The 23,492-nt window shown below is 37.8% G+C and overlaps 1 protein-coding gene across 3 annotated transcripts in view; it reads left to right on the forward strand.

The window, feature by feature from the left end:
- ATAD5 (ATPase family AAA domain containing 5) overlaps positions 1-23,492 on the forward strand; it is a 45,819-nt gene that overhangs the window by 15,448 nt on the left and 6,879 nt on the right. For all 3 annotated transcript variants that reach the window (XM_053892513.1, XM_019423861.2, XM_053892514.1), the window contains exons 7-18: positions 5,202-5,386; positions 7,334-7,491; positions 8,572-8,731; positions 9,195-9,524; positions 11,076-11,172; positions 12,569-12,648; positions 12,829-12,971; positions 13,069-13,219; positions 18,552-18,725; positions 19,463-19,596; positions 20,302-20,395; positions 21,875-21,939. In XM_053892513.1, the coding sequence (XP_053748488.1) occupies positions 5,202-5,386; positions 7,334-7,491; positions 8,572-8,731; positions 9,195-9,524; positions 11,076-11,172; positions 12,569-12,648; positions 12,829-12,971; positions 13,069-13,219; positions 18,552-18,725; positions 19,463-19,596; positions 20,302-20,395; positions 21,875-21,939 (1,771 nt within the window). The remainder of the gene's footprint in view (positions 1-5,201; positions 5,387-7,333; positions 7,492-8,571; positions 8,732-9,194; positions 9,525-11,075; positions 11,173-12,568; positions 12,649-12,828; positions 12,972-13,068; positions 13,220-18,551; positions 18,726-19,462; positions 19,597-20,301; positions 20,396-21,874; positions 21,940-23,492) is intronic.

Consider the following 23,492-nt stretch of genomic DNA (forward strand, 5'->3'; position numbering starts at 1 on the left):
TACAGAAAGTTACTACAGTTGATTGACTATACTCCCTATGCTGTAGATTTCATTCCTGTGACTTAATTATTTTGTGAGTAGAAGTTTGTACCTGTTAATCCCCTTCCCCTATTTCTCCTGCCTCCACCCTCTCCCCCTCCCCACTCTGGTAGCCAACAATTTGTTTCCTGTGTCCATGAGTCTGTTTCTGTTTTGTTTATTTGTAAAATGCACCCTTCTCTTTTTTTAATGTTTATTTATTTATTGTGAGAGAGAGAGAGAGGGAGTGGAGAAAGGGAAGAGAGAGAAGGAGAGAGAGAATCCTAAGCAGGCTCCATGCTCAGTAAGGAGTGGTGTTCTCAGTTTCACTGTGAGATCATGGCCTGAGCCTAAATCAAGAGTCGGACACTCAACCAACTGAGCCACCCAGGTGCCCCTAAAAATGCATCATTCTTATTATTTTTTTCTTTTTTAATGTTTATTCATCCCTGAGACAATGCAAGAGAGTGCAAGCAGCAGAGGGGCAGACAGAGGGAGACACAGAATCTGAAGCGGGCTCCAGGCTCTGAGCTGTCAGCCCAGAGCCTGACGCAGGGCTCGAACTCACGAACCATGAGATCGTGATCTGAGCTGAAGTCAGACACTCACCCGACTGAGCCACTCAGGTGCCCTTCTTATTTTTTTTTAATGTTTATTTTTTAGAGAGGAAGGGGGAGACAGAGAATCCCAAGCAGGCTCCAGGCTGTCAATGCAGAGCCCAGTGTGGGGTTTGAACTCCCAAACCATGAGATCATGATATGAGCCAAAATCAAGAGTTGGATGCTTAACCAACTGAGCTACCCAGGCGCCCCCTAACTGCACCATTCTTAAGCATACAGTTTTCATAAGTACATTATATCAAGATTTAACATCTTTCTTTTACTCTGAAAGGTTACTCTTTTTCTGTTATTCCTACCACCACCATAACAAAAGGTTACCGCTATACTGATTCTTAACCATTGATTAGTTTGATTTCTATTGCCATGGATTAGTTTTGTTAGTTTTAAAACTTTACGTAAACTTCAGAACTTCATGTAAATGTATATATATGTGTGTATTCTTTTGTATCTAATTGCTTTTGGTCAGTACACATACACACACTATCGTTTTTTAAATCAACTTTATTCAGGGGGGTCTGGGTGGCTCAGTTGGTTGAGCATCTGACTTTGGCCCAGGTGATGATCTCGTGGTTCGTGGGTTCGAGCTCCGCGTTGGGCTCTGTGATGACAGCTCAGAGCCTGGAGCCTGCTTCGGATTCTGTGTCTCCCTCTCTCTCTGCCCCTCCCCCGCTCACACTCTCTGCTTTTCTCTGCTTTTCAAAAAGAAATAATTGTAAAAAAAAAATTTTTTTTAAATCAACTTTATTCAGGTATAATGTACTCACAATCATATGCATACAATTGAAGTAAACAGTTTGAGGTTTAACAAACGTACACATCTGTGTAATCATCACAATAGAGAACATTTTCACCACATTCCAGAAAGTTCCCTTTTGCCTCTTTGCAATTAATCCATGTCCCCAACTCAGTCCCACACAATTTCTGATCTGTTTTCTGTTGACATAGATTGGTTTGCCTTTTCTAGAATTTCGTAGAAATGAAATCATACAGGACACTCACTTTTGTCTCTGTCTTCTCTTAGCCAAGGTAATATATCAGTATTTTCTTTTTTATTACTGAGTAGTATTCCTTATATGAATATACCACAGTTTGTGTATCCATTCTTTTATTGATGGCCAATTGGGTTGTTTCCAGTATTTGGCTATTATTAATAAGGCTGCTGTGAACATTCCATTCCATTCCATTCCATGTGTAGACAGTGTTCTCATTTTTCTTGAGTAAATACCTAGAAGTGGAATTGCTCTGTCATTGGGTAGGTGTATGTTTAACATTGTAAGAATCTGCCGAACTTTCCCAAGTGGTTGTTCCATTTATACTCCCACCAGCAGTATATGAGAGCTCCAGTTGCTAACGCTTGGCATTATCAGACTTTTCTTTTAACGGGTATTTATTTTGAGAGAGAGTATGCACATACAAGCAGGGAGTATATGTTATATACTATATTCTTAAAGTAAGCCCTCCCAAGCAAGCTCTGCGCTGTCAGTGCAGAGCCCAATGCAGGGCTCGATCTCATGAACTGTGAGATCATGAACTGAGCTGAAATCAAGAGTTAGATGCTTAGGGGCGCCTGGGTGGCTCAGTTGGTTAGGTGTCCGACTTTGGCTCAGGTCATAATCTCACGGTTCGTGAGTTTGAGCTCCACAACGGGATCTGTGTTGACAGCTTAGAGCCTGGAGCCTGCTTCGGATTCCCTCTCTCTCTGCCCCTCTTCCTGCTTGCGCTTTGTGTCTCTCTCAAAAATGAATAAACATCAAAAACAACAACAACGAAAGAGACGCTTAACCAGCTGAGCCACCAGGTGCCCCCAGACTTTCTAGTGGGTTTCTAGTGGTATAGTATTATTTTTTATTATTTATTTTTTTATTATTTTTAATCAATGAAAAATTTGAACCTTATTGAAGTATAAATTACATAGTCACCCGTATTTAAAGTGTGTAACTTGGTGAGCTTTGCCAGTTGTATATGTAGTGAAAGCACCACCACAGTAAAGATAATGCTTTATTTCTACTATCCAGAAGGTCTTTTCCTCCACAAGCGTCCTCATGCCCTTCTGCAGTCCTCCTCCTAGTCCCAGCTCAGGCAAGCACCTGTCTCTTTTCTGTATGTTAATTTGCATTTTCTAGAATTCTGTATTAATGAAATCGTATGATAATACACTCTTTCATCTGGCCTCTTTCAGTCAGCTTGATGATTTTGAGATTTGTTCATGTTATCAAATACCGTTGACTCTTTGAATTGCCCAAGTCCACTTACGTGGGTTTTTACGTTACGATACTGTAAAAATGTATTTTCTCTTCCATATGATTTTCTAATATTTTTGCCTCTAGCTTACTTTAAGAATATAGTATATAATATATATACTGTATACACAACATAACGAACTATGTGTTAATCGACAGTTAATGTTAATCCTTTAGGCTTCCAGTCAGTAGTAGGCTATTAGTGGGTACATTTTTGGGGAGTCAAAAATTATGCATGTACTTTCGACTGTGCAGAGGGTCAGCAACCCTAACCTCTATGTTGTACAAGGTCAACCATATATCAGTAGTTCATTATTTTTGCTGAATAGTATTATATGGATAAACCACTTTTTGTCTACCTGGTTACCTGTTGATGGACATTTGGGTTGTTTCCAGTCTTAAGAATAAAGATGCCAGCAACATTCATGCAGAAGTCTCCTACAATTTTGCTGATGATTCTGTTAAATAGTGAGAGAATTGATATCTTAACAATATTAAGTTTTCTGATCCAAGAACATTATGTTTCTATTTTTAATATCTTTCATCAGTGTTTGGTGGTTCTCAGTGTAGAGGTTTTATACATGTGTTAAATTCATCTCTAAGTATTTCATGTATTTAATATAATTATAAACGGCATTATTTTCCAATTGTTGGTTTCTGGTATGTGGAAATACAATTGATTCTTTTTTTTTTTTTTTAACCTATACCACAGTCCACCATTTCACCTAATGCTATTATCTTATATGCTTTTGCTTTACCCAGTAGAATTGTTTGAAGGAAGAAATTTGCTGGTTTTGGACTACTTAACTTAAATTTCTTAGAAGTTTCTTAGAATTATTCTTATGTTCCTAAATTGGTATACTATGAAACAATTTAAAAAATAATTTATGTTGAAATAACTTTAAGAAAAGTTGCCAGACTACTACAAAGAACTCCTATCCCCTTCACCAAGATTTCCCATGTCCTTGACTGTGTTTATTGAAGTGTGGAGACTCTCAACCTGGGTCTGTCTGATAAAGCAGATAAAGCTAGGATACATATATAAGTATGTATATATTTTTTATATATACGCGTATACCGAAAGCTATTTATAATTGTATATATTACGCAGTTTATCACATATATATAATGTGTGTATATTTTGTATTAGCACTTTGTACACTTCTCCTTAAAGTCTACCTTCTGCTATTGGCATATACTCTTTTTTTTTTTTTTTTTTTAAGTAATCTCTACACCCAACATGGGGCTCGAACTTACAACCCCAAGATCGAGTCACATGCTAGGGACACCTGGGTGGCTCAGCCCAACTCTTGATTTCGGCTCAGGTCATGAATTCACAGGTTCATGAGATTGAGCCCCACGTCGGGCCCTGTGCTGACAATGTGGAGCCTTCTTGGGATTTTGTCTCTCCTTCCCTCTCTGGCCCTCCCCTGCTCATGTGTGCGTTCTCTCTCTCTCTCTCAAAATAAATAAATAAACATTAAAAAAAGAAAAAAGTTGTATGCTCTACCTACCAAGCCAGCCAGGTACGCCAATCTCATACCTACTTAGCTACAACTTCACGAATCTCTTCCTCCTTCCCTCCAACTAACAGTAAAAAAAGCTACACCTCCTCTTTTCTGAGATAAATGCCTCCACACTGGCTTTAAATCTCTTCTTTCCCTCATTTCTCTCAAAAAGGAAAGGAAAAGAGAAATGGAAGTCTTTGCATCCTCTTTTTACTTACCAACTCAAACTTCTGTTTGTAGAGAATATTACAATTCTCCATATATGGCGGGTTAGGAAGGGCAGATTAGCTGTTGTATCACCCTCTCCCCCTTCCGCTGCTCCCATATGTGATCCTCCTTGCCTCCCTCCCACCGAAGTCGGGACTCTTAGGATTAGCAATATGAAGATAAGCCAGGTAAAACTGAGGCATCAGTAAGAAAGGCCCTAATGGTCTTGCTACTATATTGGAAACATCACATTAGAAATTCTTATATTAACTTTTTGAAATATAGCACTTACTTTGTTTTCTGATTATGATACAAATGCATGTTCTTTTAAAAAGAAGACAAAATACACAAGGGAAAAAACTCACCTACCACTCATAGATAGACTCTGTTAACATTTTGCTAGATGTTCTTCATTTTTTTTCCCTCTATATATTTACTTTTATTTAATTTCTTAATACTGATAGCTTTCATTTTTATGATAAGCAAAAGTGAATGTGCCCAGCTAACATCTCAGATAGCGGATTCATTTTTTGAAATTAAAAAGTATTGTGTATTTTTTTAAGTGTTTATAACCTTAGCTTTCCTTTGTCACATCATTTTCTTAAAAGCCAAGATACATCTGAAAAGTCTCAGGATTGTGATATGCAGTTTCAAGCCAAGCGCGACTTCCTAATGAGCGGTTTGCCGGATTTGCTGAAACGACAGATTGCAAAGAAAGCTGCTGTATTAGATGTGTACCTTGCAGCGAGTACTAGTTTCCAGAGAGTTGTCCACGTACAACAAAGAGATGATGGTGAGTTTATTATAATTAAATATTTTTAAATGCAGGGCGCCTGGGTGGCTCAGTCAGTTCAGCGTCCGACTTCGGTTCAGGTCACGATCTCGCAGTTCGTGAGTTTGAGCCCTTCTTGGGCTCTCTGCTGTCAGCCCGTCAGCACAGAGCCCACTTCGGATCCTCTGTCCCCCTCTGCCCATCCTCTGCTTGCGCTGTCCCCCAAATAAATAAATATTAAAGAAAGTATTTTTAAATGTTAGAAGTAATATGAGAGTGTAAGTTGACTTGAAATGAGGCTAAAGTTTAAAGATAATTCTTAAGGAGATTTTAGTGAGAATTTGCAGTATGTGTTTCATTGTCTATTCCTCAGTCCTGGACTCCCTGTACTGCATATGGGGTGTCAGGGCAAGAGAGCCAGAGGCATCCTCAGCCCTCACCACCTTATGCAGCAAAGAGCAGGCGTGCGGGCGGGACCTCAGGTGGATGTTGTTCTCCAGGGAGGCACTGTGTTCCCAAAGGAAGGCAGTGGTCTTCACGCATGCAGCCTGTGTGTGAACAGATCACCTGTAAGACTTTCTCAGAGGAGCTCCAGCCCTGTCCTCGTCCGATGGGCTGTTGAATGTGCAAGGGAGTTGTTTGCCTCCTTTCCAGAACAGCTTTTCCTCTCTCGTTGCATCTAAATCCCTCCTGGAGCAGGTAGCAAGTAGCTCCACACTCCAGTTCACCCTTTCCTCATATACACCGTGCACAAGGGTGAGCTGTTTGCACAAGCCTTCTGCACGGTGGTCTTAGCTTGATCAGAACCTGTTTCTGGTTGGATTCAAATGCTACCGCAACCACAATCTTACTTGACTTACATAGTTTTTAATTACCAAAAGTGTACAAAGCTTTATTTCTTTTCCTTGTCGTTGCTCCTACCTAGAGCGTTTTGTGTGTGTGAGTGTGCACGCTCGCGTGCGTGCACAAAAGCATTTGTATTCTTCTCAGCTGGCTTTGTGGTTTGGTTTAATGCACTCCTTCTACTCCTAAAATATGCTCTATGTTCTCTTCTTTCTTTTTTCCTTTTGTGTTTCTGACCTTGATAGCTTTTCGGTTTTGTTCAGCCTCCCATTTGTACAGGGAACTTCCCAGCCAGCCCTTCTGGTGATATTCTTCTTTCTCTTTCTTCCTCAGCTCTGCCATTGGCCATTCGGTGGACGAAGCCCTTCTTGTTATTTTCACCAGTTCAGTTTTATACAGCATATTCCAATAGTATATTCAACTGTAGAAGTTAGTTATACGTTTCTTCCCTGATTTTGATCAACATTTTCACCAGAGTGCTACTGTAAAACTTATCATATGTGTTTGTGCATCAGGAGATGAAGCAAGCACAGAGACAACCTCTCTCTTTTAGAGCCTGAAGAGTTGGGGCACCTGGGTGGCTAAGTCAGTTGACCGTCCGGCTCTTGACTTTGGCCCAGGTCATGATCTCACATCTCGTGAGTTTGAGCCTCGCATCGGGCTCTGCGCTGACCGTGAAGAGCCTGCTTGGGATTCTGTCTCCCTCTCTCTTTGCCCCTCCCATGCTTACTCTCTCTTTCTCGCTCTCAAAATAAATAAAAATAAACTTAAAAAAAATAGAACCGGAGGAGTTAATCACACATTTATTTACTGGTATGCCAGGTCTGCCCTCAGAGTTCAAACCTTAAACCAGGATGCAAACTGCCCCTGAAATTCTTACCCCTAGTAGCAAGGGTTGATTTCAAAAGAAACGAAGTTTGCTATCACTTGGTTATTTTAAACAATTGGGAAGGAAGACTCAATATTTTTATTAATTGTATTTGTTGGAGGAGAGGAATTTGGTTTTTTGAGTTTTGGTATTTTTGTGTTAACTATGTAGCTGTCAGGTCTTTTCACGTTTGCGTATTTGGCATTCGATGTAATGAATGAAGATAATTAAGACCTTTGTTTTCTGTTTTGCTTTAGGATGCCATTTGTGGCATTTGAAACCACCCACTTGCCCTCTCTTAACCAAACTTAAAGAACTGGATACTAGAGTAATAGATCTCTCAAGATGTGTTCTTGCTCTTGGTGAATTTTCAACATTGAATTCAAATTCTAAAAGTACTAATTCTGCTGTTGTGGTAAGTACCAGAGATCCCGGCTATTGTATGGTGTTTCCTTCATATCTTCAGAGGGAAAGCAAACAGATATCTGCTACTGTGGCCTGGAGTCCAGTTTTTTTTTTTTTTTTCCCTGGAGTCCAGTTTTAAAGAATAAATCCCAAATGAGGTAGACATCTCTTTTAAATATTCCTGGAGCTTTAGAAACATTTTAAGAATTAATGGTAGCCAGGGCACCTGGGTGGCTCAGTTGGTTGAGTGTCGGACCTTGGCTCAGGTAATGATCTTGTGGTCTGTGAGTTCGAGCCACACGTCAGGCTCTGTGCTAACGGCTCAGAGCCTGGAGCCTGCTTTGGATTCTGTGTCTCTGTCTCTCTCTGCCTCTCTCTCTCTCTCTCTCTCTCTCTCTCAAAAATGAATAAACATCATGGGGCGCCTGGGTGGCTCAGTCGGTCAAGCGGCCAACTTCGGCTCAGGTCATGATTTCGCGGTCCATGAGTTCGAGCCCCACATGCTGACAGCTCAGAGCCTGGTGCCTGTTTCAGATTCTGTGTCTCCCTCTCTCTGACCCTCCCCCGTTCATGCTCTGTCTCTCTCTGTCTCAAAAATAAATAAACGTTAAAAGAATTTTTTTTAAATGAACATTAAAAAAATTCTATAAAAAAAAAGGAATTAAGGGTAACCAGTTTCAAAAGAATATTAGATTATATAGCACATTTAGATATTGTGTAAATCAGCATTCTAATCTAATGTGTAAAGAACAATTAGTTGAAAGAGGGAACAAGAAAAATATGAATTAAGTCCCTAAAAATCTATGCAAATGCAGCTTTGCTGTTAAGGTTTTATTTAGTCACTGAAGCTAATCCTACATTAATATTGACTAGTTATCGACAGAAAATGGTTGGTGACTAATATTAATAGACAATGTGGGGGGCACCTGACTGGCTCAGTGAAGCAGGCGACTCTTGCTCTCAGGGTTATGAGTTCAAGTCCCACGATGATGATCCCACGGGTGTAGAGATTACTTAAAAAAAAATCGAAACGTCTTTAAAAAAACAGACAATGTGGGTCCATTATTGAGCTTTTTTTTCTTTATTGCAGTTTGTGGAGAGAAGGAAAGATTTGACTGAAGAAGTAAGAAATGTTTTGCTGGAGGAAATTAGGTGGTCAAATCCCGAATTTTCTTTGAGGAAATATTTTTCTTTGCTTCTTAAAAAACGAAGTGAGCACCAGGTACTTTCTGAGTGTCATCGTAAACAAGGTTAGTGATAACTGTTATCATTTACATTAACATTTTGTTTTTGAAAACATTAAGACTTGGTCTTTGACTCTTGGAAGTCCACTGAGAGGATATTGCTTATGGTTGGCAGGGAAAATCGTTCAAGTGTATTAAAGCATCTTGTTCAATGCAGTGTTGGCCCCTGCCATTCTCCACAGGTACAAACTCAAAGACAGCTTTAATTTTGTTAAAATATTAATAGTTCATTTAAGGAAAGCCTTAAGTGAGATCATTTGAACTGACTTGCCTTTATATAACTTGTACAAAAGGCAATCTGAATAACACAATATCCTGCTTGCTTTCAGTGGCCCACATTTGATTCTTGCCTCTTCATTTTGTAGTAATAAGATTGTTGGATATTTTGAAGTGATATTAAGATTTTGGATATTAAAATTTGTTTTTTGTTAATTAGTAAGCGCATGCATTTCTCTAACTTCTGAAATAGAAAGTCCACAACTCGAACCTGATGTGAATCAAAAAGAAACCAAAAGGAAACGAGTGGAAACGGAAATTCAGAAGTCAAAAAGAAAGAAGCCAAACGAGTATTCACAAAGTCCAAAAAAGATAAATGGGAAACCAGAAGAACTTGACAAAAGAAACAACTCCACTGGGATAAAGCCAGACTCTTGTAAAGGCCTTCTTTCTAAAACATCCAGGAAGAAACAAACTGCTTCGAGTACAACATGTAAAATAGAAACAGAAGCAGTTGAAGATTCTGATGTTCTGATAATAGATGATGGCAAAGAGCCTACATCAGAAAGATCTCCTGTTCCTGGTAAATTAGATCTTCTTCCTCTGGGCCTAGAACTTTTTTGTTTTCTCTTCTTGTTCATTTTCTCTTTAATATATGTTCTTTGCAACGTTCAAGCAATATATGTTTATAAAACAAGAAGTGGAAGCCTTACTAATTATAATCACAGTCTTACAGAAAACCACATTTAACAGATAGGTGTTTGGTCTTTGATTTTTCTGTGTGCTTTTTAAACAACCTGGGATTATATCTCTTTAACATGTCTCTGACTTACTCCCATTTGGGTTCTTTAGCTTTTTCAAAAATATTCTATTGAATTGATTAATTCGTCCATTTATGTGGCTGAATGGATGTTTTAACATTTGTATAGAAAGTCTCCTCTATCATTTTTTTAAAAACTATTCATGTATCGGGGTACCTGGGTGGCTCAGCTGGGTGATCATCCGACTTCGGCCCAGGTCATGATCTTGCAGTTCGTGGGTTTGAGCCCCACGTCGGGCTCTGTGCTGATAGCTTGGAGCCTGGAGCCTGCTTCAGATTCTGTGTCTCCATCTCTCTCTCTCTCTGCCCCTCTCCTGCTCGTGCTCTTTCTCTCTCCAAAAATAAACATTAAAAAAAATTTAAAAATAAAATTATGTTCATGTATCTACTCTGCTGAATAAACTGTAGATTCTCTTACTCCACAAATCCCACTGGGGTTTGATTTTGCATTAGTGTATAGATTAATTTGGAGTGAATCGGCATGTTTACCACATTCAGTCTTCTCAAATGGGAGTGTGGCACATCTCCATTTACCTAGGTTGACTTTGTAGGATATTTTAATGTTTCTTTTCAGGGATCAAAGGATGCTTCACAAAAATTACGCTGCCCTTATTCTTTAGATTATTTCCTAAGAAATAATAAATTCCTTTTCATATATCATGTTTTTTTAGTGATTACTTAAATTTTAAGCATGTACTTCTATTTTTTCATAATTTTTTGTAAGTAATCTCTACCCCCAACATGGGACTTGAGCTTACAACCCTGAGATCGAGTCACATGCTCTGCTGACTGAGCCAGTGAGGCACCCCTAATTGAGTACTAACTTTTAAACTTTACTTCCATGAGACTTTATGGCAGTTAGTTTTTTGGGGTTTTTTGTTTTTTGTTTTGCTAATTATTTTTTTAGTGTTTATTTATTTTTGAGACAGAGAGAGGCAGAGCACAAGCAGGGGAGGGGCAGAGAGAGACACACATAGAATCCGAAGCAGGCTCCAGGCTCTGAGCTGTCAGCACAGAGCCTGACGTGGGGCTCGAACTCATGAGCTGTGAGGTCATGATCTGAGCTGAAGTCAGACACTTACCAACTGAGCCACCCAGGTGCCCCTATGGTGGTTAGTTTTTAAGGGGGAAGAATTGATATGAAGATATGAAGAATTTTAAGTGTAATGTTAAGTTTTGAAATTGCCCTTTTGACATTTTGTAAATATAAATACTGTACAAATATTCATTGTTTACATGAAACAATAATGTAAATGTGTAAAAATATATGCTTATGTTAAGGAACAATGCTTCAATGTATATGTTTTGCTTTAGATTCTGGAACTGAAGACATGCTATGGACAGAAAAGTATCAACCCCAGAACTCCAGTGAGCTCATAGGCAATGAGCTAGCTATAAAAAAATTACATAGGTTGGTAAAACATGTAAAAGAATTGAGAAATAGTTTTACATTTAGTTTGTTTTGAATCTAGTTTGTTTAGTTTGTTTGAATCTAGTTTTACTATTTGTTTTATTTATACTAAAATATAGAAATTATAAAGTATTACTTGTATGATAAAATCTTTGTAAAAAAGAAAATTAAGAAAAACATGAAAAGTAAATATCCTTCTTTTCTATTTCTACTCTCTAGAGGTAACAACTATTAAAGGTTTCTTGTAGAATCTTCCAGAAAAAAATTTATGCGTATGTTAGCTCCTTTCTTCCTAACAAATAGGGTCATATTACTACAAATTCAGGTCCATAGTCCTTTGTCCACAATTCCCACATCCAAAAAAGTTCTGAAAATTAAAAGTTACTGACTTACGGTTTTTATGGATCCCACTTGGTAGGAGTTCATACCTTTTTAAAAAATTTTTTTAACGTTTATTTGTTCTTTGAGAGAGAGAGACACACAGCGCAAACAGGGAAGGGGCAGAGAGAGAGGGAGACACAGAATCTGAAGCAGATTCCAGGCCCAAGCTGTCAGTACAGAGCCCTATGCGGGGCTTGAACTCACAAACCACAAGATCACGATCCGAGCTGAAGTCAGATGCTTAACTGACTGAGCCACCCAGGCGCCCCTCATATCTTTTTTTTAAATAAAAACATTAAGTGATTATTTTGTAATACCAGAGACCCCAGAGGGGTATTGTGTTATGTGTGGTATATGTACCAAATTACTTTTCTAGTATCTAAAAAATTTTGAATTCTAAAACTCACCTGGTCCAAAGGATTTCATATAAGAAATAGGGGCCTATAATAATAGTTAACACTTTGAGCTTAGTACTGTTCCAAGTGCTTGCAATGTTCTTAGCCCCTGTAAGCCTTACAACTATACTATGAGAGTAAATACTGCTGTCCTCATCTTATAGATAAGGAATGGACCTACAGAGGTTGAATTATTTGTCCAGGGTCACCCAGCTTGAAAGTAGTGGGGCTGGAACTCAAACTTGAGGAGTCTAGCTCTAAACTAGAACTTAATCTTTCTGCTTATACTTAGCACTGTGTATTAGACATGTTTCATATCATCACACAGTCTACCTGAACTCTTTATAGTTGTTCTGTACTGGTTTCATAGGTGAGGGTACTGTAGTGTCTCTTTTCTCCTACTGAAGTACTTTTATGTTTTTCCCTTTGGAACCTAATCTGCACAAGGTTGCAGTGGATATCCTTGTACATACAGTGTTGTATATTTTGGTAAAAAATTACTTCCTTTAGAAATATTTGTGCCCATGTAAAAATATTTTACTATTTCGTTGATTCAAAGAGATATTCTGTGAATATCTATTCTGTGAATTAGTTAATTAACACATATTTTCTTATGGCAGTTGGTTGAAAGACTGGAAGAGACGAGCCGAATTGGAAGAAAGACAGAATTTGAAGGGAAAAAAAGATGAGAAACAGGAAGGTATCTTGAGGCATTTTCTCCATTTCACTGAACGTGTTTAGTTAGATTGGCTCTAAATGTGTATGAAATTTCTTAATTGTATTTTATATTTGATTTCCTAGTTTTTGTAAATAAGTGTCTAGCATCTATTGCTGCCTGAGCAATTATCAAATGATAATTTGCATTTGAATAATTTTTCAGATCTGTCGGATAGCATTGATTTTAAAGGCAGTTCAGATGACGAAGAAGAGAATCGCCTTTGCAATACTGTTCTGATAACAGGGCCGACAGGAGTGGGGAAGACTGCCGCGGTGTATGCGTGTGCTCAGGAGCTTGGATTTAAGGTTAGTAACAGCTACGCCAGGAGGATGTTAATGTAACTGTTGCACTCGAATTAAAGGAAGACCGACCATTCTGCCTTGCTTTCATGTATTCTTCCAGATATTTGAAGTCAATGCCTCTTCTCAGCGCAGTGGTAGACAAATTCTGTCTCAACTGAAGGAAGCTACCCAGTCCCATCAAGTGGACAAGCAAGGTGTAAACTCTCAGAAACCTTGTTTTTTTAATAGTTACAACCTAGGCAAGTCACCAAGTAAGTAAATTATTTTGCTTAGGTCATAACCTTTGAGAGAAAGTGAAATCTACAAAAAGAATTTTAATCAGCATTTTTTTTTTTGCCTTTTGTTTTTTAACCTTTTCCTATACACACACGTGCGTGCACCTTTTTTGTTTTCCTGGATGGTTTTAAAATAAACCTCAAGACCATCATATAATTTTATTTGTATGTACTTCAGTAGGTATCTCTAATTGATAAGGGCCTTTAAAAAGCATAACCAGGGGTGTCTGGGTGGCTCAGTCTGTTAAGCGTCTCACTCTGGATTTCAGCTCAGGTCATGGTCTCACACAGTTTGTGGACTCGAGGCCCACATTGGGTTCTGCATTGACAGTGCGGATCCTGCATGAGATTCCCTGACCCTCCTCCACTCACACACATGCTTGCTCCCTCTCTCAAAATAAATAAACGTAAAATAAAATAAAAAGCATAACCACAGTAATCATTATTAGACCTAATGAAATTAGCTATATATCTTAATTTGATCTAATACATACTCTTATTTTGGTGTTCTGTTGTTTCAAATGGTTCCTGCAAATTTGGATTCAAACAAGGTTTACATCTTACATTTGACTGATGTCTTTTAAATATCTTCCAGTCTCCCTAATAATTCCCTCATCCTTTTCATATCATTTATTTGTTGAAGAACGTGGGTCATTTTTCATAAAATCTCTCACATTTTGGATTTTGCTGATTGTGTGTTCATGGCATCAGTTAACATATTCCTCTTCCCTATATTTCTTGTAAACTGGCAGTTAGATCTGTGATATTGATTAGATTAAGGTTCTGTTTCAGGGCTACCATACATGCATAGGCGGGGCTGTGTGCTTCCTATGGCATCAAAGCGGAAGATAACTTTTGTGATATTCACATGGCTCAGTGAGTTCAGTTGTTTTCAGGCTGATCCATCCATTATAAAGTTCCCCGTCACTCTTTTATGTAGCCATGAATGATCTTTATCTAGTAGACTGTTTCATTAGGAGTTAAAAAATGGGTGATTTTGTAATTCACTGAGCCTTTCTGAATTTATTAGTTGAAATTGTAAGGAGAATTTCTCTTCATCAGTTGTTTGGACACTTTGACATACAATTTGTACAGGAAAGGCATGAGAAATGTTTCATTCTTTCCTTTTTAAAAATTTGTGGGGGAGAGGGGCAGAGAGAGAGAATCCCAAGCAGTCTCTGTGCTCAGCGTAGAGCCTGACGTAGGGCTCAATCCCACAACCATGAGATCATGACTTCTGAGCCAAAATCAAGAGTCAGACGCTTGATGGACTGAGCCACCCAGGCACTCCCATTCTTTTCTTTCATTTATCGGTTCTTAAAGTAATGGTGCCCTAGTAATCTCTAAAGTTATCCAATGAGTTTTTGGGTAGTCTACTTTTTTTTTTTTTTTTTTTTTTTTAGTATTATGAGGAACTCATGGATTTGTATTTATTTAATGTGTTTCAGTCCTTTGTGTTCATTATTCGTTATGGCTATTACAATTTTCTTTTTGTCACTAGTTTAAACAGCTGTGATTTTGATGTGGGTTGCTGGAGTTTTCTTCATGTTTCATGTGGTTGGGGTTTGTTGAGCTTCTTGGATGTATGTGTTTATAGCTTTCATCAAATCTGGAAAATTCCAAGCATTGTGTCTTTTTTACTCTTAATTAAAATAGGTTTGACATATAACATTGTATAAATTTAGGGCATACAAATGTTAATTTGATACATTTCTATATTGTAATATGCTTGCCATTGCATTGATAATTAGCATCTCTATCATGTTACATAATTATCACTTCTTTTTAGTGGTTGGAATAATTAAGTTATAGTCTCAGGAAGTTTGGTGATTATAATACAATGTTGCCTGTATTTACCATACTGTGCATTAGATCTCTAGGATTTATTTACTCATTGCAAGTTTGTACCCTTAAACAATATCTGTCCTGTCCCCGGTCCCCTTCTCCTGGCAACCACCATTTTACTCTCTGTTTTTGTGAGTTTGACTTTTTAGATTCCATATATAAGTGATGTCATACAGTGCTTGCTTTTCTCTGTCTGACTTACCTCACTTAGCCTAATGTGCTCCAGGTCCATGCATGCTGTCATAAATGGCAGGATGTTCTTTCTTAACGGCTGAATAATATTCCATTGTGTATATATACCACATCTTTATCCATTCATGCATGGGTACTTAGGTTGTTTCCATAGCACATTCTGTCGTGAATCATGCTGCAGTAAACATGGGAGTGTGTATATCTCTTCAAGATCCCATTTTTGTTTCCCAGAAGCACAACTATAGCAGATCTGTTTTTAGTTTTGGGGAGAAACTTCATGTTGTTTTCAATAGTGGTTGAACCAGTTTACATTCCCCTCAACAGCGCACAAAGCTCCCCTTTTCTCCACATCTTCTCCAGCACTTGTTATCTCTTCAAATAATTTTTCTCTTCTCCTCTCCTTTGACAATTTTAATTATATATATATTAGACCACCTTGAGTTGTCTTCTAGCTTGATGATTGCATGTGCAAGTTTTCAGTCTTCCTTTGCTCTGCATGTTTCATCTTGGATAGTTTCTAACTATTCGAGTTCACAGATCTTATTTTCTGCAGTATCTAGTATACTGTCAGTGCCATCCAATGTATTTTTTTATTTCATACATTGTAGTTTTCATTTCTAGAAGCTTGACTTGGGTCCTTTTTATAGTTTCTGTGTTACCATGCCCAATTTTTCCTGTAAGTTTTTGAACAGAAGAAACACAGTTATGACTATTTTAGTCATAGTGTTCTTGTTTATTAATTAGTGTTCTTGTCTATTAATTCTGTCATCTGTGTCATTTCTGAGTTGGGTTCAGTTAATTGGTTTTTTTTTCATTATGGATTGTATTTTCATGCCTTTTTGGTGCCTGATAATTGTGATCAGATGTCAGACTTTGTGCACTTTGTCCAGGTGCCCCTTGTTGGGTATTGGACATTTCTACATTCCCATAACTATTCTTGAATTTTGTTCTGGAATACATTTAAGTCACCTAGAAACAGTTTGATCATTTTGGGTCTTCTGCTATATTAGCAAGACCATAGCAGCATTTAGTGTAAGACAAATTTTGCCATTGCTTAGGTAAAATCCTTCTGAGTACTCTGTCCACTTCCCCATTAATTCTGAAGTTTGCCGTTCTCTCTAATGGGAAGAGGAACTGTTCCCAGCTCTTTGTAAGCCTTAGATTATTTCTTCTAATCTTTCACTGATCACTACTCCATTGAAGGCTTGAGGGAGACGCTCTGCAGATTTCTGGAACACTCCGTGGAGGTCTCTGCTCTTCACTATTCTGCCCTGTGATTGCAATCAGCCTTGGCCTCCCTGGAGGCCTGTTCAGTCTCCTGAACTCAAGGAAACCTCTGGACTGGCTTTCCCCTCTTCACTGTGGCCTATACATTGTCTCAAGGCAGGAACCAGGCAATTCCTGGGGTTCACCTTGTTTGTTTCTTCTTTTAGGTATCACTGTCCTTTTTTGCATTATTTCCAAAGTCTTAAAAAGCATTGTTTCATATATTATGCTTAGTTTTTTGCTGTTATTTCAGATAGATTGGTAACTCCAGTATATGTCTTGGCCAAATGCAGAGCCCTTTTTTCTTTTTGTGCTTTTTGACTAGCAGTAACCTGACTTAATTGGCTCGGGTCCTTTACACATAGCCCCAGTAATCTTTGATATTTGTTTTTGCTTTCTGGCTTGTTAAGATGTTCCAGACCTAAAAGGTAGCTACTTCTCCATGGAGCTGATTGTTTTGGTGAAAGATCCTTTAAGAAGATTATAGAAATAAGGGCACCTGGTGGCTCAGTCGGTTAAGTGTATGACTTCAGCCCGGGTCATGATCTTGCGGTTCATCTTGTGAGTTCAAGCCCTCTATTGGGCTCTGTGCTGACAGGTCAGAGTCTGGAGCCTACTTTGAATTCTGTGTCTCCCTCTTTCTCTGCCCCTCCCCTGCTTATACACTGTCTGTCTGTCTGTCTCTCAAAAATATATATTAAAGAAAAGAAAAGAATATATCAATAAAATTTAGCCAAGTATCTACTACCTACTAGGTATATTATTTAAATTTGGCATGTATTTTCTTTTTTTTTTTTAATTTTTTTAATGTTCATTTTTGAGAGAGAGAGAGTACAAGCAGGGGAGGGACAGAGAGAGAGGGAGACACAGAATCCTCCAGACCCCACCTAATGTGGGGCTCGAATTCACGAACTGCGAGATCATGACTCGAGTCGAAGTTGGACACTTAACCTACTGAGCCACCCAGGTGCCCCTTGGCATTTATTCTCTAAAACCAGTCTTTGGACTGATGCCAATCCATGATCAAACAATCCTTGTACTATGCCAAAATTAGAAAAATACGGACAAAATAGTGAGTTTTTTATAAATCGCAATCTCTTCAATATAAAGAAATATTTTTTTATTTTAAGATTATGTTCCAGGGCACCTGGGTAGCTCAGTTGGTTGAGCGTCCAACTCTATTTTGGCTCAGGTCCTGGTTTCACGATTCGTGAGTTCGAGTCCCATGCTGGGCTCTGGGCTGCTGGTGTGGAGCCTGCTTGGGTTTATGACATAATAGTGATGTCTAGGATAATATCTCAAATTCAAAATTTTTGGTAAGTTTTCAAACATCCGTAATATGCAAAGAATATCATAAGATCTGTGGAGATGGGGTGCAAGAAAAAGAATAGGACAGATACAGTCATGGAATTGTGCACATGTGATGGTACAGGAAAAGATCGTGCTCCTAATAATAATTTGCACATGGGAGGACTGAATCGGAGCACTTGGAGGGGAGAAAAGACATGCTCTGGTACAAATGCCTGGTGCCATGGGACCTCAGGAGGGTAGAGATCAAACATTTGCTTTTAAACTTTGTATTGATCCTCCAGAGTATCCTTAAAAAAACATTCTTTGCTTGTGATATCCACATACTATAGGGAAACTGAAGTCGGATAACAGTGTTCTGTCTGTGCTCAGTATGTACATTATCTCTCTTCCTCCAGCCTCCTCTGAACCCAGGCAGATGTACAGAAAGTGAATGGAGGGATTATGAACATTATTTGCTTCAAGGATGTATGTTTGTTTGGAAAAGAATGTCTTTTCCAAATGCCCAGTTTTACCTTCTCTGATGATAGAATAACTGTAACAATATGCTAATATCTGTACACAGTGTAAGAATGAAAGAAAACTTCTGTATCAATGTTTAACTGGTAAGACTAGAAATATAGGCTGTGGATAACTCAGTCTTACCATCTGTTTAACTTTTAGAATATTTACCTTTACGTAAATTTGGTTTTGGCAGAAAAATTAAGCTCTCCTAAGAAAGTTATTACATCACCAAGGAAACTTCCTCCGCAGTCACCACAAAGTAGCGTACCAAAACGAACACTTCCGCCTAAAACTTTGGCAAATTACTTTAAAGTTTCTTCTAAGCCAAAAAAAAATGAAGAAATAGTACTTCTGGAAAATAATAAAGGTAAGACATTAAATTGACAAAATATATGTGATATTTTTTAATAATGACCTTCATACATAAAATATCCTATTTCATGAGTTCCTATTGCTATTTATTTTTTTAATGTTCTAATTCTTTTTTATTTTTCTGTAATCTATTTTTCTAAATGTTTATTTTTGAGAGAGGGAGAATGAGTGTGGGTGGGGGAGGGGCAGAGAGAGAGAGAGAGAGAGAGTGTGGGATAGAGGATACAAGGCAGGCTCTGGGTCAGGTTTCACAAACCAAACGTGAAATCATGACCTGAATCGAAGTCGGACGCTCAACTGACTGAGCCACCTAGGTGCCCCTATTTTTATTATTTTTAGAGAGAGTGAGACCACAAGCAGTGGAAAGGGGAGGGGGGGAGGGTGAGAGAGAGAGAGAGAAAGAGAAAGAATCTTAAGCAGGCTCCAGGCTTAGCGTGGAGCCCGATACGGAGCTCGATCCCACAACCCTGGGATCATGACCTGAGCTGAAATCAAGAGTTGTTCACTCAACTGACTGAGCCACCCAGGTACCTCCTACTGCTATTTATTAAACCTCAGCTACTTTGAAGGTCATACATATGGGAGTTTTGATATTTTGTTTCAGCTTTTTTCTTCCCCCACCCTTGTTTCAGTTTTGATAGGGGGTTTCACTTTGAGCTTAGTTTGCAGAAATATCCGGTGTTCTGTTAAAGGTTGATTTGAATCTAAAATATTAATATTTTGTTTATGCAGGAATCAAAAATTCTTGTGAACAGAAACCAATTATTCAGACTAAATCTACAAACACAACTAAGTCAAATGTCAAAGAATTTGGAGCTGAGGAATCCAACAGGAAAAACGCAACATCTCTCATTCTTTTTGAGGAGGTAGGCTTGTGGACATACGTTTATGATATCTTATAATACAAATTTTTGTATGAGGTGCCTGGATGGCTCAGTCAGTTGAGTGTCCGACTCTTGATTTCAGCTCAGGGCATGATCTTGCAGTTCGTGAGCTCGAGCCCCGCTTCAGGCTCTGCTCTGACATTGCGGAGCCTTCTTAAGATTCTCTCTCCCTCTCTCTGCTCCTCCCCAACTTGTGCATGCATGCGTACTCTCTCTCTGTCTCTCTCAAAATAAATAAACATTAAAAAAAAACTTATTCTACAGATTACTACATGTGTTACTGTGAAGTGTTGTAAAATAGCCAAGAAAGTCAGGAAGACTTGGATCTATTTGAATTTTAAGTGAATGAAACTGCAACCATAGAAGAATTTTTCAGAAAGATGATTAATGCAATTCAGGGTTATTAATTATTGTTCAGTGATTATAGAAATTATTCTGATTCATACTTGTTCAGGTATAGGTGACTGCTTTTTTTTGGTTTAATATTTATTTGATAATTTTTTTTACTTATAATGGTGTAAAACATTTTAAGCTTTCAGTGTGGGCTGAATTCACAGTGTTCATAAATTTAATAAATTCATAAATTTTGTCTCTGACAGACTTACAGTGTATCTAGTATGTGTACATGACATATCCAGCACATGTTTTGTTACTCAGTACACTAATATTCTCATAAATGGTTCTTAGGTTGATGTCATTTTTGAGGAAGATGCTGGGTTTTTGAATGCAATCAAAACATTCATGGCAACAACTAAAAGACCTGTAATCCTTACTACAAGTGGTAGGTAACAGTGATTTTACAGCTAATTACTTTTGGTTAAAATATTTGAGAAAGCCTCAAATTTTAGTTAGAAATGTTCCTTTAAAAGTCTGCTAGTGGGGCGCCTGGGTGGCTCAGTCGGTTGAGTGGCCAACTTCGGCTCAGGTCGTGATCTCACAGACTGTGAGTTCGAGCCCTGCGTCGGGCTCTGTGCTGACGGCTCAGAGCCTGGAGCCTGTTTCAGATTCTGTGTCTCCCTCTTTCTGACCCTCCCTCATTCATGCTCTGTATCTCTCTGTCTCAAAAATAAATAAACGTTAAAAAAAAAAAAAATTAAAAGTCTGCTAGTAAAGGGGCGCCTGTTGGCTGAGTTGGTTAAGCATCCGACTTTGGCTTAGGTCATGATCTCAGTTTGTGAGTTTGAGCCCTGCATCAGAGCTCACAGCCTGGAGTCTGCTTCAGATTCTGTGTCCTCCTTCTCTCTCTCTGTCCCTACCCTGCTTGCACTCTGTCTCTCAAAAAATAAATAAACTTAAAAAAAAAAAAGTCTACTAGTAGGGGCATCTGGGTGGCTCATTCAGTTAAGTGTCTGACTTCAGCTCAGGTCATGAGCTCACGGTTGTGAGTTCGAGTCCCACTTTGGATTGTCTGCTGTCAGCAGCGAGCCTGCTTCGGATCCTCTGTCCCGCCCCCCCCCCACCTCTCTGCACCTACCCTGCTCATGTTCTCAATCTCTCAAAAAAAATAAACAAACATTAAAAAATAAAAAATGAAAGTCTACTAGTAAATTAACTTTTTTTTTTCTAAAATTTGGAGGCTCCTAGATCATTTCTTAAATGAAGAATTACTCAAATTTATGATCAGTTCGCAGCTTTGAGTAATTATAAAATTAATATGTTACCTTGCAAATGGCACCAATCATCATTCACTGGTCAGAACTTTTTATGGAACCCAGCCTTTCTGCAGTTCCTTAATATTGAACTTAGCCATTCCTTAACCCCTGAGGACACTTCCATATGGATTATTGCCTATTTTAAAGTAAGTTGTAACCAGCCTGATTGCTCTAAACTTCCTAATAATTAGTGTTTGGTGTTCAATTTTAAAACTCATAGTTTTTTTTTCATTATAAACACTGAATTATAACACTGTTTTCTAATATTTTTCATTGCACATATTCAGTAGCATATCTCTGCTATGAATTTCTAGAGGAAAATAAATGTTAGTTTATGTCAGACTCCACTTATAAATTAATGGGTCATTTGACTGTTAGTGATTGTCCTCTAAAAATATTGATATAAATTGTATTATTCAAAGGTTACATGACAGTTTAATTAAAAGATCAATTATTTTAGGTCAAGATAAAAATTCACTTCCTTAATGATTTATAATTTGCATATTTTTATTACCAATGAGATACAGAATATTTTCATAGAAAAAGTATAACTGGACAAAGTAATTTAATGGTCTTAATGGTTTTTTAAAATGTTTTTTTTCCTATAGATCCAACATTTAGTTTAATGTTTGATGGCTGCTTTGAAGAAATTAATTTCAGTACTCCTTCACTTGTAAGTTTCGAATTTTGATCATAAATCATATATCACAATTCTATAAAAGATGGTTTCTTATGATAGTGCCAGTGTATCTTCAGTACATTGCTCATTAGGAGAGTGAACATCTCTGCCCTGTTCCTGATGGTAGGGCGAAAAGGATTCTTGACCATTAAGTGTGATATTAGCTGTATATTTTCATAGATGGTCTTTATCGGTTAGCTGTATTTTTATTGTGAATGGTGTTAAATTTTGTCTGGTGGGTTTTTTCCTGTCTTTTGAAACAATCATCTGGTTTATCTTTTTAATTCTATCACTATGGTGAATGATGTTGTTTGATTTTTGGATGTCAGACCAGTCTTGCATTCTTAGGATAATATGGTCATCCTGCATTGTGTCTTTTATATATTTCTGGATTTGAGACTTTTTCCCTGTACTTTGTGAATATATTGTAGATTCTGTTATGTTTGTGTGAACAAATATTCTCCTGTAGTATGTGGCAGCTAAAATTTCTGTTCCGTTCTTTTCGTGTTAGCTGGGCTGCTTTGAGCGAGGCCCACACATGGGAAGTTCAGGTATCAACCAGGGATTTGCATTCTTCTTTTAGCTAGAGTTTCTGTTTCCCTACTTTCACTGAACTCCCCTGTCACTTTCCAGCTACGGCCATCATCCCAAACTCTATCCTCTGGTTCAGGCCAGCAATACTGTGAGTTTGTGTCTGAGTTTTAGCCACCATTGCTGCCACCTGCCCTCAGTCAAAAATCAATTTAGAGGAGGTAGGAGAGGATGGGAGTTCATCCAGGGCCATTTTCTTTTGTCCAAGTGTTGATTTCCCTTCAGTTATCTTCTGCTCTGGTTACTCTCTTGTGCCTTCAAGTAGTTTGTTTTTTATATTTATTTGTTACTGACTGTAGAGTTTATAGTTATTACTGAAGGCAAGGTGTGTCTGATAATAGGGTCTTTGTTATTGAAAGAATTCCTAGTTTGTGGGAAGCAAAAGTCCCAGAAGTATTCAGGAGTAATGTATGCACATAAAATAAAGTCAAAAATTTAATAGAGGAAATCTTTTAATTGTCTTGTTAACTTCAAGGTAAAAATGCTAGTGATCTTGTAAAATATGCAAAATGTAAATACAATTTTATTTGTTTCAGCTTTTCAAGGTAAAAAGCTTTCCATAAACAGCGGGAAGAGAAGAGTATATGTTTTGTCATTTTACAAAAAAATATTATAGCAGTATTGATGAAAATGCTAAATAAAATGAAAATTTTTACTTGGTCCATTTATTCTTAAGAAATTATATGGGTTTTTTGTTTTTTGATTTTTGTTTTCATTTTGTCTCATAATGTTTCTTGTTAACTTACATGTATACGTTTGTGCATGCATTGATATAATTTTCTAACTCTGGCTTTTAAAAATTATATGAGTATTTTTCAGTATTGTAGTATTCACATTTTTTTTCTTCTATAGTACTCACATTTATAATTTTAATGGCTGTGAAATAGTCCATCAAGTTGTACCATTATTTAAGCTTAAGGGAATTTCTCAAGGTTTAATAACCTTGCCTCCAGGGT

The sequence above is a fragment of the Panthera pardus genome, unplaced genomic scaffold (assembly GCF_024362965.1).
Source record: "Panthera pardus isolate Hobbes unplaced genomic scaffold, ASM2436296v1 HiC_scaffold_3, whole genome shotgun sequence".
Lineage (NCBI taxonomy): Eukaryota > Metazoa > Chordata > Mammalia > Carnivora > Felidae > Panthera > Panthera pardus.